A 20,686-nucleotide genomic window follows, 5' to 3' on the forward strand; every position below is an offset into this window, starting at 1 on the left:
ACAGTAAATCTTTTAGCATTCACCAATCATTTAATATTTGTGTGTTTTCAGCTTTTAAATAAATATGCATTATTTAGTAAGTAAGTAAAGGTTTATCAGTGAAAATTGATGTTTGTTATACATGTGCATGTATTGATTTTGAATAAGAGTGTCACTAAGTTTTACGATCGAATGCTGGTCGACTTGTACAAAGTACGCTGTTTAATGCGAGCATTTATTCTAGATACAGGTTGCAATCCCTTTGTTCTGACTTTTTTTCTGTTTCGATTTTATGTTCGTTTTAATTTAAGAGTAACACAACCGAAGAATGAGGCGGTATATTCGTAACTAATATGTTCTCATATGATTTTTAGAATTGATAGTTTCAGGTGGCTCCGCAGTGCCGGGTGAATGCGTTGGTTTTGTCTTCGCGCAAAAATATAGCGGGGAATGGGCCTTACCTATGGTCCCTTGGGTGCGAGGCCATTTCGCGGGGATTTTACCATCAGTTCGTCCTCCGCAGGGGGGGGGGGGGGGGGATTTAACCCGGGCTTGGCTGGACCGAAAGTTCTCGCTATTCCACGGACCGAGGGCGTGGTTACAATTGACTGGTGCATAATTGATCTATATGTATTGTATAGCGCATATTTGTCCTAGTAATCGGTAGATGACATGAAGTAACATTTTAATGCATAAGAATGGGTGTAGTGTGGGTAGCGAACAAGCCCTCTTTAATCATTAAAACAAGGTCATCTTACTTATTTTAGAAAACAACGTCATTGGCGGACACATTTTCAATGCAATATCTGACGCAGGGAGTGTGTATCGGATAAGTGGAAGTAAGCGGAACTTTAACTTGAACACCCGCGACAGTTGGAATTCTTAATGATTAAGCCTAGTACCTAATGAGTGCTTATCTGTAATTTCATTGGCTGAACGTGTAGGTTGTATTCTTATTTGCATTTATGATCACGGCAAATGAGTGTCTTTTAAAAAAAAAATTGTTCAATAGTGCAAAATTCATCGTTAAAATGTAAACGTAAAGGCTGTCCGGTTAGCGCAGTGGTAAGCGCATGCGCTTCTCACCAAGGCGACCAGGGTTCGACTCCCGGCCTGGGCGCATGTCAGTTTGGTTAGTGGTGGCAAAGCCGGACAAGTGGGTTTTCTCCGGTTTTCCTCACAACTTAAGACCACACTCTCGTGCAACATCGTGCCAACGAGAGTGACGTAGTATAAGTTATCATAACTTTTTTCACAATCGTTGTAAAATATATAGTGATTAAACAAAAAGTAAACGCATTACGATTCGCGAAATAGGTTAAATTCCATGTTCCATGCGCACATATCATGATATTTTAGAATTACAGAACTGCCTATTAAGCCTTGCTTTATCTTTAATTTACACATGGTTTGTTTAGGCATCCACTACAGAGGAGGCCATGAACAACTTCAGAGAACATCTAGACCCACAAGTTCCGCACGTGTGTACACATGGCCAAGATGTTGAAGTAAAAGTTAGATGAAATTAAGTGAACTCTTAATTATTAAGAATGAGTGGTGAGAGCGTTTAGAAGTATTTTTACTCGGTCAGCCGCTGCTTATATACATCGCTTCACCTGATTAAAATCAACAACGGCTGTCCGCTGATTTATTAAAATAAATGTATTGGAAAATTGAGAAATACTGTCTTCTCATTCGACAAAATATAATGTTGATCACTAAATTATTGAAGAATTTTATAATTGGCGTTTTTGTTCTCTGTGTCGTTGAATACAATTACGATTAAGTCAAACGGTGCTGGCACAAACCTCTGGTTGGCGAATAAAAGTAACAATACGTTTAGATAAAAATTGGCTTCCAGTAATTGATGTTTTACAAAGGTTGTTTGCTTTTACATTACGTAGAAACTGATATTCGACATGCGCATAAATTAGAATCACTCCTTTGGCACCTTTGTCCTGCAAATTTCTATTAACCTTATTGACATTTGACGAGCTGTGCTGTCCTTAAAGTGACTCCTATTCAAAATCAATACATACACATGTATAACAAACATAGATTTTGACTGATAAACCTTTAACTATTTACTAAATAATGCATTTATAGAAAATATTAATTACTGATAACAAGATTGTAACCCTGTATTGAATAACTGAGAGCGTAAAAATATTAAATGATTGGTGAATGCTAAAAGATTTACTGTGGTCTACGATTATCTTATAAAGTAGAAATACCGTGTTTTATGCACATTTCTTTCAGATTAAACTTAGTATCCTTCATAAGAACCATTGTTTTCGACATTTATTCATCCTTTTTGGAATATTAAAACAATAGTTTTAATAGTGATACATCTTATTTGGGAGTAAGAGTGCATCTTTAACCTTAATATGAACATTTGATGAACTGAGTTGCCCTTAACACAATTACAATGATTAATGGTAATGTTTTAAGCAACCCTTCTATAACATTGAATATGTTTAACGAGCTTTGACAGTACCTTTTGCTTGCTACAATGTGTATAGTCGCGCATACATTTCTCTTTTTAAATTAATAAAACATCTCTCTGCCAATAATTGTTTTTCGCTAATGGAAAACTTTAGAATTAAACATTTTTTGTTAAATCTGTTTTTTCAAAATGAAGTGTCAGGTTTAATCGCGAAAGGTTTCCATTTGCTTTTGATCACGACATATGCATTATTAAGGATGGAAAATTACAACAGGAACAGGCACTTTAACATGAGGTCACCGATGGCCACTGATGATCTTTTATTAATCAAAATCAGTGTGTGTAAACCACGTAATAAATGTTCTGGATCAACTCCTTTTGGATCCAGAGAAATTTCTATTCAACATGCCCGACTGTGGATGCAATGTAGCTCCTCACAAGAGCATCTGTTTTCAGCATTCACGTTCACCGGAGTGATGATGCTATGCGTAATATATGTATAGTTTTGCACTCAATTTGGCAGCGATTGAATCAGAGGTTAGATTTATCACGATCGAACCTTTAAAGAATGAGAATGGTTTCCAAAGAACATTTTGAAAGTCCGTTGTGTATCTGCGGAGAAATCGAGGCCACTTAGCACATTTTTTTCACTTGTCCTTTATTTACAGCACAGAGAAACATACTGCTTAACAGTCCTGTATTAAATGTCAAACTCTTGCCATATGGCATTCGGAACACATCGGCGACTATCCATCGCAAACGCCTCGGATGCAATCCTAACACTTTGGCAATTTTCGATGGAAAAGGCCGATGAGTTCCGATTGGCTATTCGGTAATATACAGGCTCCATCAGAAATCAACAAGACTATAATTTTATTCAAACTCGTAAATGCTTTAATATCAAGTACAAAACGCTTTCAGCAATAATCAAGACCGACAAGGAATATCCCAATATCTAATAATGCAGTGTGTGTATACCACGTGATAAATTACGTCACAAATGCTACGTCGGAAGCCCACATTTTGCTTCGAATGATGACTTAAAACAAAGATAACTTTTTTGTTTCTTCACCATTTCAGATGAAACAAATGGCAGTCTATGCCGCTTAAAGAGCTGTGCCTTCTTTTAATTACCAGAGTCTGATTAGGTGATAAGTTTCCTCAAACACTTCGACAGACCTGTTTCCAAAATAATGTTTTGACAGTGCTTCATCAGGCGGTGGTTTTGTGGAAATGTTTGTCGAAGTGTATTAAGAAACTAAACTCTCTATCAAATCCGAAGGCAAGGCTATGTAAGCGGCGTAGACTGCGCGCCATGTTTCATTTAATTTGGTGAATAAAGAGTAAAGTTTTCTTCTGATTATGTCGACAGAACATGAAGCCGCAAATAATGACATTATGCAAAGCATAATAAACACCTATTACACATAATTTTATATAGTTTGAATATATACATCTCCTTTTTTATTTAGATATGAGCAAAACTACAGAGAAAAACACACAACCAACAGAGAAACAACAAACTATTTATGATTCACTAGCGGATCCAAGGGGGGGCGCACCTGGCGCCCCCCTCCTACCTAAAATCGTCCAATTTTGCTTTTTATGTCAATATCGGAGAAAAAAGTAATTCAATACGCTCAAAATGAACCATTTTGGACTAGAAATTGTAACATAAATGTTCTTGGGGAAGTACCCCTCCCAACATTTAAAAAAAATAATTTGGATCTGAGGAAGGGACGAATGCCAAAAGGTTGTGCCCCTAAGTTACGCCCCCTCTTACGTCAATTCCTGGATCCACCCCTCTGATAAAGCGTGATAAAAGACGGTTTTGTTTCCGGCTTCCCGACCTTCTCTATTATTTGTTTTTATCGTAATTGTGTTTGCCTTTTGGGATTCGTTTTTGGTTTCTAGCACATGAAAGACGCGTAAATGTGAACAGACAGAGTGGTGATTGTTTAAGAGTGAAAATGATATTCAGACAAAACTTTACTGAAAAAAACAACAAAAAAACAATATCTGTACCAACCGTATTGTTTTGGCTTAGGCAAAATCAACTTGCCAAAGAATTACGCACAAAGACAGGGGGGTCTAGCGTGTTTTGTGTTTGCCGAAACTTAAGAGAGGTAAATGTTGGATGCGGAACAAAATGGCGGTGTTCGAAGGGATTTTGGTGCTTTGGGTGATATAACTACTTACCGGGTGAAAATATCCTCTCATAACTGAAAGAGCAATGTCCTTACCTTCGTTCGTATGTTGTTGTGATCGTCATGTTAATTAAAGATGAACGATTGCATTGTGTACTATTTTATTCTGATATATGTTAGGGGTTTAGCTAAAGGGCTATAAAAGGGTATTACATATTGTTCTTTTTTGGTAGCACCCTTCTGTCCAAACGAAGACCAGCATGGGCACCATTTTGCCTTCACATAATGAAATGCTTCAGACTGTCAAATATTTATTTTGTTATGACTGTAACTTATAATATGATTATATAAATACATTCAAACTTTACATATTTGAAACCCAATACCAGTGTGTTCTTTTCGCTCTTAGCACCCTCTCCCTCTTTTACAGCATCATGTCCTTTTTAAAACCTAGGCTAAACCCCTATGGTATATTTCAGGATTAAATCAATCATTATATTTATATTCCCTTTTTTCGTTACTTTAATTTTTGTGATAATACATTTGGTTTAATGATTTTCGCGTTTATTATTGAGATTTTTTTCTTTCGTGTTTTATATATGCATGACCCAGGTCTTTCTTCTGAAACTCCGCGTACTGGTACCGAGGTCACGATAGGTCGACCGGTTCATGCCCAATGAACGACAACTTAATGGTACAGAAAATCAAGTGCGAATTTAAATACTTACGATACTTAGGAAACAAAGATGCAGATTATAGTTCAGTATTTGCGGACTACTGAATTTTTCATTTAAACGGGAGTTGTAAAAAAAGTTATCTTTGTTTTAAGTTTTTAATAAAAGCAAAATATTGTCATCCATAGATGACGTAATTTATCACGTGCTATACACGCACTGAATAGGTAGTTTCCGGAATGTGTTTTCCTTTATCAAGTGTGTGCAACGATATGGGCTTAGTACTTACTTACACACCGGAAAGGAACACTCGAGTTCAGACTGCTATTGAATATCAAATGTGTCCAAGTATTTATTAAAAAAATCATTCAAAGTTGATCGATCATAGTTTCTACAACAAATGTAATGGTTCGGTTTGTGAACATTTAAAAATTAATTCAAGAAGAGTGAAATCTCGTTATATTAAAACAATGTTAGGGTAAGACCGAATTATATTTTATACATAATCAAGCTCAAATAAAAAAAAGGTAAAATATGTCGTTGAATAATTTACAAAATTAAAACACTGTCGAATTTGAGAAATATTTTAGTTATATATTTTGGAATTACCATGTGTACTTGCTAATTTAATGTAAAATACTGCCGCTTATTGTTTGTAAGGTAAAGCCTTTCGGTATTATAAGTTACAAGCTAGGTTAGTAGGTGACCCGATATGGGTAAAAGGAAACCTTATCGGGTGAGAGCGGTCGGGAAATACACGCCATTTTGGTACGATATAGATGTGGTGACCAAATATGGAAAAAAAGGGGTCACCGCGTGACCAGTCCTGGACCAATGGTGCTGCGTCATCTATGATGGAGGCGTGATATATTGAAATATAGGACAGATTGATAAACTAAACCAAAGCTATAGTGTTAGAAAAAGAAACGGTAGACACCAACAAACAACACGGTCATATAATACATACATTCATTTTACTAGCTAAAAGCCAAACTGATTTACAAAAGACTTTAGATCATAATTTAGATGTTAATTAAACATGAAATGTATAGAATAATTATATTAAAAACACCAATCGTTCTTGTATACGAATGTGTAAGTGCGATGCAGATGTTTAATGATTTACCAATTGCATTTTGTTTTTGTTTCTTTTTTTCATAGAAGGCCACATTGTAAATATGATGTTGTTATGGTTGAACCTGTAATTATGTCATAATGTGTATATACCTTCTCTAAATAAAGATATTATTATTATTATTATTATTATTATTAGTCGGCGCTCAGAACGGCGCCGACTATATTTGATATTACTTTAGAAATATTCCAACTTAGGGACTAGTTAATAAATTGCAGAACAATGCTTTCAATAGTTTCCACGTTGCATGATAAAATATGAAGTTTAGTATGTTTTATAAAACTTTACACTTCAATTGATAATGAAACTTTAAATTATAATAGCCCTGCTTATCATTTTGAAATTTTTTAATACCAACTCAATCATAACAACTCGGCAATCTCCGAGATAGATACAGGCCGAGGTTTTCTGATTTATATCAACTTCCGCGCAAATAGATGAAGGTTACAGGGTACTATTACAATACCCTTTATGTTTGTAAACCTCCTACGTAGTAATCTCCCTTGGTGACAGCAAAAGTGCCGAGTTTTGAAAAATTAACCTTGAGCTTAATTGTTTGTTTTGAAAATGTCATTCGAAAGAATGAACTCCAGATAATTCCCTCGTGATGTATAGTATTTTTATCCCCATTCTATATACTCATATGAGTGAAATATGTTACAAAACATATACAAAATAAAAAGGAAGGAATTTACATAACATGCCGGTACAAATAAAAGGTGAATTTCATGCTATTGAAATCTATGTATAAGACCATTGACTCTATTTCTTCCGAAGAAACGTACGTATATTTTTGTTATAATTTAGTTTCAACCGGAGGATTAGCTTGGGAAAAAAACAAGAATATCTATAATTACGGGCTTAAACTATTGTAACAATATTATTAATATTATTAATAATATTATTTACCAGTATGTCCTTCGAGCATATGAACACCCATCATTTAAAAAATCATTGAAATAATAACCATTTTTGGTTATCTGCATGCACGTTTTTCTTCTTATTTCATTGCGCCGACTTGATGCTTTGCATCAACTTTTTCTTGTTATTATTATTATTATTATATGTTCGATTATTGTTGTATGTGGGATCTCAATGTTATAGAAGATAAAACCAAATTTGACGTATTTTCAAAACGTAATCCAAATAATGCTTTACCTTACTTTCTCTTGAACCATAAGAGTTTGGAGTTTGCAAATTATTTCCTATACCTAGGGAAACACTTCAATTACAATGGTAACTTTGCTTAAACCAAAGCAATTCATGCTGAACAGGATAGGAAAGCCATGTTCTCTGTAATACAGAAATCTCTGAAACTTGGTCTTCCAATATAATTACAATTACATTTGTTTGACTCGATGGTTGCCCCTATTCTTATGTATAGAATGGAGGTTTGGGGTTTTGGAAATTTGGATATAATTCAAATATTTCAAATGAAATTTTCAAATTAATTCTTGGTTTGAAATCATCAACTCCTAATCGCATGCTTAATGGAGAGTTGAGTATCAACCCGTCATATTACAAGTAAAAGCTAGACTTAAAGAACTATGCTTTAAGGGAAAGGTACTAAATTTTAAAAATGACAAAATTTGTAAGATTTTGTACTTAACTGATTTGTCTCTTTATATACATTTATGATACACTTATTTCTCCGGGTATCAGTTTTGTAAAACATTGGATACTTTAATTTTAGTCTGAATATTATAAACCAAAGAGTAAATAATGTTTATCATTTTAAACTGTTATTGAGAAAAGATCGTTTGAGCAATTCTGTCAAGAGTGAAAGAGCACAAAGATAGTTCCCCAAAATGTCATCAATACATTTGATCTCAGTATAAGTATTTTAAAAGGTAATTAATGACCCTAATGAGGCCACACCAAATTGATAACTTGTTCATCAGATTTTTAACAAAAATAATGGGGCGAGCGAGCGAAATAATAATAAAAATATTTGTTTTGCATTTAGCAAAAAAGAGGAGCAAGCGAAGAGCGAACAAATATATATAGTCATTTAACTCACTTTTGCTCACATTTTATTCACTTATTAACTAAACAATGATATTGTAAACAGTACAAGAATAACATCCAGTGAAAGAATGATAACACTAAAAGACAATTCTATACAAATATTAGTTTTGAGATCAAACAAATGCTATTTGAGATCAAGCAAATGTATTTCTTTAAAATATTTAATAAATGAAAGAACTCAAAACCACAGTTTTCCAGTTTTTTAAACCTTTTTTTTTTCAAAATACCCTATGCATGGCTAAGTCAAAGCCTGGACACCAGCGCCAATGGTCACAGCCACCTGCCTGCCCAGTGGCATTTCCAAATCTATTAACTAGGTTTTCCACTTTTCCTTAGGAAAACTTGGTTAACTTAAAAATAAAAAAACAATTCTCTATTAAAATACATTGTCATATCTCATGCCATGGAAATGACTAGACAAGGTGACTTGAAAAATAAATATAGGCATTTGCAATCAAACTACAGGTATCACTCTTGCAATGACTACACGATAGGCCTTGGTAGCCATCATAGTCCTGGAAGAGAATTTACAAAAATCCTACACCGTATTGTAAACCATTTCAGGACCAATTATGTCACAGAAAATTCCAGCCAGTGCCAGATTGAGTTTAGGCTTTCTCAGAATTTAACGCCTATCTTTTTTAAACTTGCAGATTTTCCTTTATATTTTTAGATATCTTGTTCAAATTTAGACAAGTAAGAGAAATATAAAAGACACTTTTACTTCTTTTGTACTGCAAATACTGATATAAAAATATTTCAAGAAATTACAAGAATATGCAATATTTTTTCATAGACAAAAAACAATCAGCATAAATATTGAACACTTGAATGATTTCTATATATAGTTTAAATATACACATGAACATCTAAAAAATCTACAAACATTTATTCGCAACACAAAGTGTGATTAATACCTTTTTCCAATCACACAGTCTGACACCATTATTTTTTATCCTTTTTGACTATTATTTACAAAATATACACAATCTGGTTTGTTTGATGTTTTTTTGTGAATGGTAAAACTCATGGGATTGCATGAAGCACATATGAATGTCAGTCAGGTTAATTTTTAGCGTCACCCTACTGTCAATGAACATTGACTCATCGGCGACCAAGGCCTCCACCACGAGCATGCCCTCGTTGCCTCATGGGAACAGGAATTCATGATCCGCTGCATCTGAGGAATCTGAAATTTTAATAAGCAATATTATACATAAATGTTCATTGTAGTATAATCAGTGTGTGTATACCACGTGATAAATTACGTCATATATGCTACGTCGGAAGGCAACATTTTGCTTAAAATGAAGACTTAAATTAAAGATAACTTTTCTTGTACAACATCATTTTAAATAAAACAAAGGGCAGTCTATGCCTCTGAAAGAGCCCCGCATTTGTATTTTTACCGAAATTTGATAAAGTCATTAGTTTCATCAAACACTTCGACAAACCTGTTTCCGAATCATGTTTTGACAGTGCTCCGTCAGACGGCCGTATTGTGAAAAGGTTTGTCGAAGTGTTTAAAGAAACTAAACTCTCAATCAAACTCTGATAAAAGACCGAAGGAGGGGTTCTGTTAGCGGCGTAGACTGCGCTATGTTTAATTCAAAATGGTGAAGAAATAGTGAAGTTATCTTTTTTTAAAGTCTTTTTTCACATCAACATATTGCCTTCCGACGTAGCATTTATGACGCAATTTATCACGTGGTATACACTGATAATGTAGTATGCATTACTGAAACAGTTTGATGATAACACAAGAAAAGTGGTGCTCGTTTCTTGGCCAAAATTTATTTTTCTATTACTGTACATGCATTGCATATGAAATTTAATCAACACTATACTCTGATCTGTAGCAAAATAAAAACAAACATGCATAAATCATTAAATGTATATTTTTGAAGGCAACAAATAATACAAAATACATCATATTTGCTATATTAACAGCAAAATAACAAAGAAGTTAAAATACACACCTGAAGTTTTTACCTGGACAGGTGTAGTAGGTAAAGATGACCAATTTGAAACTGTCTTTTCACTGTAACGGTCATCCGAATTCCCGTCAAACATGTCCAAACCAATTTCAAACTTTGGATAATCACTGTCATTCACGATAAAATTCAGCGCTTCATGCCCAGTATATATACGTTTACTTTTAACGGGAGGTAAATTAAAACAAAAACGTTTGTCCAAAATTTAATCAAACTTTAAATGGTGGTAAAATTGTCATTTGTTGACGTAATTTTAATAATTTTCAAGAATCAGGAAGTGAAATTGTCAATTTAGTCTCGATCATCTAGACGCTTGTATCCAGGTCTATATCGTTCATTGACTCTAATTTGAGCGGCTGCACGATTGAGCCGGTGCTTTGATAATTGTTACGATCGTAAAACGCGGTTATAAGGGAAAAGGCTACATTCTACTAAACAAATTAGCGCTCGTAAAGAAAATAACTTTATTTTTTAGATGATGCGGGCGCAAGTGATAAAAAATAAAAATATTTGTTTTGCTTTTCTGAAGAAATAGGTGCGGGAAATCCGATGAACAAGTTATAAATTTGGTGTGGACTTATGGGCATCATTTCAAACTATGATCAGATTTTTACCGTCAAATAATAAATTTATCTAAACTTGAATAACCCTACCCCCCATTTCAGATTTTTTTTTTTATAAAAACATCACCTGAGAGACTAGAAAAATCCTTTATTTAATTTATTTGTTCAATATTTTGGTAATAATTTGACATCAGAGTAATATGTAATATATTTGCTTTCAGAAATGATTCATTATTGATTATTGATCACATCATGAAAAGATATAATCAAACTGTACTGAAGTAGCCATGTGCCTATATGTTTTTATGAGTTCAAATAGTTTTCATATTTGTTGTCATTGACTGTTTCATTATTGTTTGAACCTGCTGTTATCACATGCATTCTACGGATAAATGTTCATGTGGAGATGCCCATCGAGTTTTAATGAAAACGAAAGTTGAAAACCCAAAGTACAGTTGTCGCCCTTGGAAATATTGATTGAACGCGAACAAGATATTACCTGCATGGAAACAAAACAGGAAAAGAGTATTTGTTTTGACAGGTATATCAATCTTTATTTTTTGTTCTTTTCGTTTACTTCAATTGACAATATTAAGTCATTATTCTTTCGAACGGCCACGTCATGTCCAAAATAATTGTAGATACGTAACACAGGCGTCTGGCTCTCATTATATATAGTATCATGTACCCACAATGATATTAATAAACGTTTTAGACAAAAAACAATGGGCCACACACCTGTGATACGTGATACGGTGAGTCACACTACTACTACTACTACTACCACCACCACCACCACCACCACTACTACTACTACTACCACTTTGGGAGTGTAAAAAATCAGATACTGACGGCTGAAACCCTTCAACAAATGTCCATAAATGCTAAAATATTTTTAAAGTCCACAATTTTTAAATGCGTTACTAACGCGAGTCAACAAAAGGCTGTAGCATGATTGGTTGATTGACATCATCACGTGATACTACCTATGTTTTTAATAATATTTAAATTCCGTCAGTTGACCATGACTGCCTGTAGGAGAGTGGATAAGATTTCGAGGTTGTTTTTAACTCTTTAATTGTAGTTTTAATTACTGCAATTTCGGTATCAAAGAGTAATATAATTATAATATATTATATTCAGATCACTAGCGGTTCAGGTGGGGGGGGGGGGGCGCACCCTTAAATTATCCAAGTTTACTTATTATTTTAACATAGGAGAAGAAAAGTAATGAAGTAATAAATACGCCCAAAATGCACCATTATGGACTAGACATTGTTAATATTTTTTCGGGGGCGACCCCAAAACATCCCTGCCAACACTAAACCAAATAAATTTCATTTCTGAGGGAGAAGGTGCAGGTGAAAGGAGTAAGCCCCCTTTAATGTCGAATCCTGGATCCGCTCCTGTAGATTAGTAGTTTTCAGATGCATTTCCGGAAAATTCATTTTTAGTGAAAAAACAGGAACGGGTCCCATATAATAAAATATAAATAACACTAGTGAAGTATTTTGGTAAAGAAAACCATTATTTTATTGTGGCATTTCAATTCCACAACTACAGTTTCCGTATCTCACGTGATGTCTTCGTCGGAAGGCAATAACATGCTTCGAATATAGACATTAAACAAATATAACTTTTTTCATGCAATATGGTGAAGCAAACGAAATATTATCTTTGTTTAAAATTTTCATTCGTTTTAATGCCTTCCGATATAGCATTTATGACGTGATTTATCATCAGGAATACACACACTGAACTACACATCTAAGTGTGTCGTCAAGGAGGCATCTTGGGATAATCGTCAAGACTGCGATAGCGATAGTTTAAATTTGAAACAATTTTATTTAAGTGTATCGTCCATATCAAATGGTCGAGAGTTGTATGCGAAATTGCAAGATGTTGCTAGGAGTGTCTCACAATGTTTTTTTTTCTATATTTTGGCGTGAACAACTTGGTACGAGATCCCACAACACTGTTATAGAGGTTGTCAGATTTCAAGTGACTGTTACTGCACCCCCATTCCCCCACCCCCTAAAATTGTCCAAGCTTACTTTCTTTATTTCAACATAAGAGAAAGAGAAGAGGAGTAATAAAGTACGCCCAAAATGCAACATTTCGGACAAGAAATAGTTAAAATTGTCTTGCCCCTGCCAACACTTAAAACAAAATAATTTTAGGTTCTGAGGGAGGGGCGCAAGTCAAAAGGTTACGCCAATAAGTTACGCCCCCTCTAACTTTAAGTACTGCAACCGCCCCTGCTACGTATCTGTTAGTGTTTAATTTTAAAATAAGCATTGCATATGAAGCAGCTACGTATTAAATTGCGGAATATTTGGGTTCAAGCCTTACCAAAATAACAACTTAATTAATATTGTTTCAGGAAAAAGTCACAGACAACTATGTCCTCATACCGGGAATTGTTAGAGAACAAGGAGAGCCAGAACTGGATCAAGGCCGCCCTTGCCCTGAAAATTACTAGGGAAGGGCTTGTAGGTTTCGTACAAGACGTTTTAACTTGTGTCCATCAGGCCATTAACAACAACCTTACAGCTGCTATGGGGCTTCCTGTCGGAACACACTGTAAGAAATGTTTCACAGAGAATCTGCTTAAGTGTCCAACTCGAGGGATATGCAGTACTACGAACTGTCGGTTTCACCACATGTATAGATATAGACCATGTCCAAACAATATATGCGAACGTGTCCGTGATGAAATAATTCGCTATCACAGGTTTTCTGGTCCATCATGGAAAAACACGAATGCTGAACAATGGTGTACCAGCCCCTGGGAGATGGGCAAATGTTTCCTTCCACCTGATGGCTACAAGACCGTGTCATCCATCCAGGACAGCGACTTCAATGGCGTGATAAATGTCATGATAAATTGTGAAGCCTTTCAGAATAATTTTTCATTCAGCATTTCAACTCAGACAAATTTACTTACAGAGGTTTGTTGTTTTACAAATCATTGAACATTTTAACATTTTTTTTTAGTCTTGGAATGAGCCAATTAATGCGAAAATGCAAGGACACCAGTGATATACGACTGCTGACAAAATCAGATCACAGAGATGCATTTGTTAACCGTTTGTAACGCTTTTAGCCATAAAAAAAATATTTTTCGAACAGAAATATAAAAATCTGCGATCCGATATTTTGTCAGCAATCTTATATCACTGGTTTGCAGATATTTACGCAAAATATGGCTTATTCAATCTAACTTGATTTTATAAAGTCTCAATGCAATACATCAAGTAGTTGCTGAGTTATTGACTTAATTGTGCTTACATCTGAACCTTACCGGAATACTAAGTCGAATAATAAAGGGGCAAAATTTATATCATAAGCCAGAAAGAGTTATCTTACGTTAATTAAGTGTCAAAGCTGAAACCTTCTGGACTAGCCCCTTGGTGTTTAGTATGTAGCCTCGTGTAGTGGCTAGGAACTACCCACACCCGTAGCAATCAATGACTTCCTTAGCAACCAACAACTTCCTTATCAACCACTTACTTACTAAGCAACTAATGATTTCCTTAGTAACCAATGGCTTCCTAAGCAACCAATGGCTTCCTTAGCAACAAATTACCTCTTTAGAAACCAATGACTTCTTAAGCAACCACTCAATTCCATAGCAACCACTGAACTCCTTGGCAATCACTGATTTCCTTAGTAACTTCTTACATCCAAAGCAACCAATGACTTCTTTAGCAGCCAATGACTACCTTGCAATTTCTCCATTTATAGCAACCAATTACTTCCTTATCAACCAATGACATCCTTATCAAGTTCCCCATTTTAAGCAACCAATGTATTCCTTAGCAACCACAAACCCCCCTTAGCAATAAATATCTTTCTTAGCAATTCATCCACCTATAGCAACCAATGTCTACCTTAGTAACTATTTACTTCCTTAGCAACCAATGACTACCTCAGCAACTAATTACATCCTTGACAACCGCTTTCTTCCTTAGCAACCACTGACCTACATGGAACAGTTGGCTTCTTTGCTATCACATACATTTTTAGCACGGGCATCGTTAGGATCAATCGTATGACCCAGTAGCAATTCTTTTGGTTTGCCTTTACAACGACCGACCTCATTATCAACCATCAAATGAGCAGCAACCAGGAAGCAGCAACTTTTTAGCATTCACTGACTTGTTGTTCACTATAAACGGATGAGCCTTTTAGGGCCTTTTTGGCCCTCTTGTTAATAACTCACCGTGTGACACGCATGTTCGACACGTATAATTTTCTATAAGCTAAATATAAAGACGAGCTTAAAGCTGCACTCCCGCATATACCGTTTTTACAACTTTGGGATGACATTATTTTTCATACAGATCCGGCAGATTGGGCGAGACATCCGCCACTCCTCAGATCAGAAGGTGAAGGACTCTACTTTGGTAGATTACTTATACAAACTGAAGAAACTGTTGGAGGACCAATGTGACCTCGTCAACAGACCGGAGGCACAAGCCACCGTGAAACAACTGACACATGTTAGTTTAGACATAGTTTCAAACAAAATGATAATCTTTTAGAATATTTAAAAAATCTTGTTTGTTTTTTTTAGTTTGAGGTGCAATTTTCTCAGTGGTGTAAATCCATCACAAAAAAACTCAACCTGTCAACATGTCAAACATTGGTTATAGTTTTACGTTATGCCAGCGTTTGTAATATGAATTCAAAGCATCTTTATTGTTTACCCTTCATTTTCAGCCAATCAGGGGCGCTAGCTTTTTATAATGTTCAGTTTCGTTTTTGTGAAGAATCATTACTTATTGCTGAAGACAATTCTTCATGAATAAGATATTGCTATAACTGCGCATGCGCATAAGTCACACGTACTGTTTACAGGTCACACACCACCATTGTTATTCCCTATATAATTCAATGTAAAATTGTAATTTTTAGACAACATTTAAAGGCATTTCGAGCGAATGCAGGCTATGATAACCACATATATTCTTAAAGTACAAGCTTTAAATTACATTTTAAGCCAATAAAAAGGGGGGTCAAGTTATTCCTAAGAAAAATCACTCCACTTGAAAAACAAACTCTAAAAATTGCACCGTCCGCCATGACAGTTCTTCCAAAATGACCTTTCAACTATAGGGCAGCGGTTTATGCTTTAATCTCTACTCTAAATGATAAATCAAGCAAGAATAGATACTTAAGGTATAAAAGTTTCAGAAATAATGATAGTTTTGATTTACAGTGTATTGAGCATGTAAAATCATGTCTATCAATCATAAGAACATTATTTTTTTTATTGAGAATTTTCCACACAACGGAAGTACATATGACGTAATGGTGACGTCATTCCTATATATGCAAAGGGGCGATTTCATTGTAAACGCAGATTTAAATGACGTCACAATATCTTGCAGAGTTTGACAGGTCTTTTTGACAGGCGCACAGATTAATTTTAAATCTGGTGCAATTTGGGAGAGGCTAACTCTAAGTCCATTAGAATTTATTAAGTAATTTCTTCTTTAATAAGAAACCACGGTCACTTAGCTGCGCTCCGCTTTTTTAGGTTACTTATTCACGAAGAAATTACTTAATGAACTCTAACCTATGCATATTTCTGACCACAAAAGCAGTTAATTGATTTTCTCTGTTTACAGCTTCAAACAGACGACTTCCGTGTCAGTGTGGACAATGTAAATGAGATGCTTAAGAAAGGTATTTTAAGATTATGTGCAGACGATTGGTTCATATAAGCAATGTTTAGTTAATAATGCCACATTGAAATCAATATGCGCCTTCAAAATTCAGTATATAAACAAAAAGAAACCTCGAAATGATTGATGGGATGAATGTTTTGTTAATGATCTATATTAAGGTAATTTCATTCCAGGCCTTCAGCTTCGCTTGGCAAACCACTATCAGGAGAATTTAGCAGACATGCCGATATCTCCTTCTTTGCCAGAAGATGGTGCCAAACTCAGTCTGTTCTTCGTGGCACCCAACATTGTAGAGAAGGACCACAAGGACCGTGGAAAGACAAGCAACTATGGTAAACAGGTCACTAGATACAAAGACCTATTTTGTACCGAGTCAATAAAGGCAAACATATTTCTAGTAGGAGAGCCAGGCAGTGGGAAATCAACATTCTCAGCTGAGTGTGCGCTAGATTGGAGTCGACAGCACTTAGAACACGAGGACAATGACAGGGGGCCAAATCAAAATCCTAATGCCTTTGTCAATATGGAATACTTCGAAAACTTTGAGTTTTTATTTCACGTTAAGCTGAGAGATTCTTGTGATGTATGTGATCTTAATGAATTCATCAGAGATCAGATAATAGCTCAAGTTTATCAGCCGAAGGATGTGGAAGGAGCGTACAAACTTGCGCAAAGCGTGTTGGAAACAAGCAACTGCCTAATCATAGCGGACGGCCTTGACGAATGGACGCACCCGACAGGAAGCCATTGTCGCTGTCCTCGAGACGAGAAAGGCAGACTTCCTTTTCGGAACTCTGCGATCAACGCCAAGGTCCTCATAACCTCACGTCCTTGGAGATTGTCTCAGTTTCGTGTTAAGGATATTAAGATTGACAAGTATCTTGAAATCAAAGGTGTAACAAACGTCGAAGAACTTGTAGATAAAGTTGTATCTGTTCTGAATGGCGAGACCGGAACAAAACGTTCTAAAGATTTCTTTGCTTACGTTAGTCAGTTACGATTACCTGACTTGCGTCAAAAACCGATAATCACTATGCAACTTGTGAGCATTTGGTACGAAGGATTTACAGACACGAGTTCGGTATGTGGCATTTACGCAAACATGATTGACATGTTGTTCGGGCGATGTAACAATGCCGAGGAAAGTCTTATCCAAATGGACGCCAGTCATTTGCCAGATTGTATAACAAGTAAAGAGAACATTATGAAAAGACAAACTGCTCTTACAAAGCTCTCGCGTCTTGCATTCATAACATTGTTTTCTCAAGATTGCAAATCGACTGTTGTTTTCGAAGACACTCTAGTGCGGAGAGAATTGACTGAGGCGGAAATACATCTATCTGTGAATGTGGGAATTCTTAGTGAAAAGAGGTCCTTTTCTATTACAAGAAAATCGTCACATTTTTCTTTCATTCACAAAACATTTCAAGAGTTCCTTGCCGCGTTAAATTTGTGTTCCAATCAGGATGCATTTGACAATACTTTGGTGCCTCGGTATTCCAGTGTCGACCAGAACCCTTTAGATGACATTGCACAAGTTTTTATATTTACATGTGGAATGAAGCCGCAGTTGGGTATTCAAATATCATCGTTGATTGCGAGAGTAGTTGCGCGAAATTCGTACAAGACTGGTCCTCTTTCCGGGTACAAGTACCTTGTTGCCAGACCAGATTATGACGCCATTGTATCACTTCAACGCCTGGTGGTATCCGGGTACCGTGAGGCAAATGCTAATAAACATTCCAACATCCCGCTCATACTCACACACTTTAGGCTTAATAAAGATGACGATGACGCCATCCCACTTCAACAGCTGGTGAAAATAAACAAGTGCCGTGTACAGTCATTAGGCATCTGGGGATGCAATGACACAGTGAGTGTGAAGGAGCTGCAGGAGGTGATCACGTCTTCCTCCGACTCCCTCAGAGCATTGGAATTGTGGGACCGAAGTGGGCAATATGACCTGTCAATGTGCAAGAAGCTTGGACATTTAGATATAATAGGAGATAATGTTAGACAATTGGAAGTAGATTTGTCAAACATCACAACTTGTGAATTATCTTCCGTATCAGGGAGTATTGAACAATGCATATTCACCGGTACGAAGAAAGAAAGCAAACTACAACATCTTGTTTTGACCAATGTTAAAAATATCAAATTAATACCTGAGACCCTTCCACGTCTTGCCCAGCTACAATACCTTTGTTTAGCTGATACAGATATAAGAGAAATCCATTTCCTCCTTCCCGACTCTCTAACCAGCATAACACTGTTGCATGTGACAATGACAGCGGGAGAAATGAGAAAGTTGGTGGAGCGGGTCGAAAACATTCAGCACACCGTGGAATGCCGGATATGGCAGTGCTCCGTTGAGCCGCAAAGTGACCTAGAAAACACCAGACAGTATGTGGAAGATTCAAAGTTATTAAGACTGGATAAGTACGAACAAAATAAGGATTATATTAATTTCCAGTTTTATCGACCTGAAACAGAATAATAAGTTTTGACCCAAAAATGACTGTGATTAGAAGCATTCAAATTCAAAGGGTCGATTAAGAGGGTATCGATTTGAACAACGGCATTACCCCATCCACTCAAAATCAAATAGCAACAGTTTGTGAGTTAAGTGTCCGTGCGTTTATCCAACGCAGTGTATTCAAATGTATGTACTGCAATTTTAAAAAGTTAAAAAAGTTAAAATGATGTTATTTTGATTTTAATTGTGTTATTTGGTAAACGTTATAAAACAGTAGAGGTCAGGTTGTAATCGAGGTATCATACAAAGCCAAGAAGATGAGCGGGTAATTTGAAAGGCAACAAATCCACTAAACTCGATAACGTTGAAATATATAAGGAATATGACTACAAAAATCCACTCACATCGATAACGTTGATATATGTATATATGTATATATCAGCATTCAGACCACAAAAAGCATTGATATATTGATGTGCCCTGGTGTTGTGACTCTGACTGCACATTGATATTAAGTGAAAGTGTTATAATCATAGTACTCACAGTTGTCATGCTTAATTTGTCGTCCGCGATGGAGTAACTAAAGTTTAAACCCAGAAATGTAAAATTACCCCACCCGGCATTTCATTTACTGTTTCCTGCTACTCCAACGTATATTCCGATTTAGAACTTGCAAGCAACTTAGCTATATTGTGTAACAGACTGATATTACTTTGTTTCATAAGCTCCTAAATTTTAAAAACATGAGGAATTTCACCTAATTTTGTCTGTTTCATAGCAACTTATTGCAATATCTCAGTCAGTCAGCCATCTTGTTTCAGTGATTTTTGACATTTACGTCACATCCTTTTTACCAAGGTTGCTATAATCGCGAATTTTAAACTCCAGAGGTTGTGATTTTTTACCTTTAATTGTAATATTGCTTTGCTTTAAGCCCTGAAAACTTATAAAGGCGAAAATGTATATTCTAGCATAACTATTCTAATCGCCATATTTTCATCGGTTCTATTTTTAGACCGATCAAAGTTTTACTAGTCGATTAAAGTTTAGGCTACCGATCGCATTTTCTAAGATCGATCAGCTGTAGTCGATGCGCTTTTTTGGTGTCGGTCTATGAGTCTGCATCAGGCATATATAAGAAGCATAGATTTTTGCCGAGGAGTTTCAGGCATATATTTTTGCTTAGGAGTTTCAAGTTTTCTTTCGTGGCGGAAGCCTGCGTTTAACATTTTGGCATTCAAAGTAATTTAATTACTAATTATAGCATAAAAGAATCAAGAAACATTAAAGACTGTTGGTTAAATAATAAGTGGAACTGTTTTACAACATTTGACCAATTTGTCAGATTTTTGCTTAAGTTTTATAAACATTTTATCAACTTAAGGCGGTTGATGGCTGACTGATTTAGTATTTTGTTAACGGAAAAAATAGAACTGCTTTAGGCATAAACAATTACAACATTTTAACATTTCTCAATACGGCGGTTTTATCGTACATGTTTTCATGTTGATGTAAACACAGTAAACTGAATAAATATTTTAGCGGTTA

The 20,686-nt window shown here is 35.6% G+C and overlaps 1 protein-coding gene across 2 annotated transcripts; it reads left to right on the forward strand.

Moving 5' to 3' along the window:
- The first annotated feature begins 5,625 nt into the window (after positions 1-5,625).
- Positions 5,626-20,686, forward strand: LOC128203465 (uncharacterized). Of its 2 annotated transcripts, none has more exons than XM_052904892.1 (5): positions 5,626-5,724; positions 13,350-13,917; positions 15,313-15,471; positions 16,603-16,660; positions 16,836-20,686. In XM_052904892.1, the coding sequence occupies exons 1-5, from the start codon at positions 5,717-5,719 to the stop codon at positions 19,157-19,159; spliced, it is 3,117 nt and encodes a 1,038-aa protein (XP_052760852.1). In that variant the 5' UTR covers positions 5,626-5,716; the 3' UTR covers positions 19,160-20,686. The 2 variants fall into 2 exon arrangements, with proteins under 2 accessions (XP_052760852.1, XP_052760851.1); XM_052904891.1 differs by lacking the exon at positions 5,626-5,724 and adding an exon at positions 11,438-11,507.

This window comes from Mya arenaria, chromosome 9, assembly GCF_026914265.1.
Source record: "Mya arenaria isolate MELC-2E11 chromosome 9, ASM2691426v1".
In the NCBI taxonomy this organism is placed as follows: Eukaryota; Metazoa; Mollusca; class Bivalvia; order Myida; family Myidae; genus Mya; species Mya arenaria.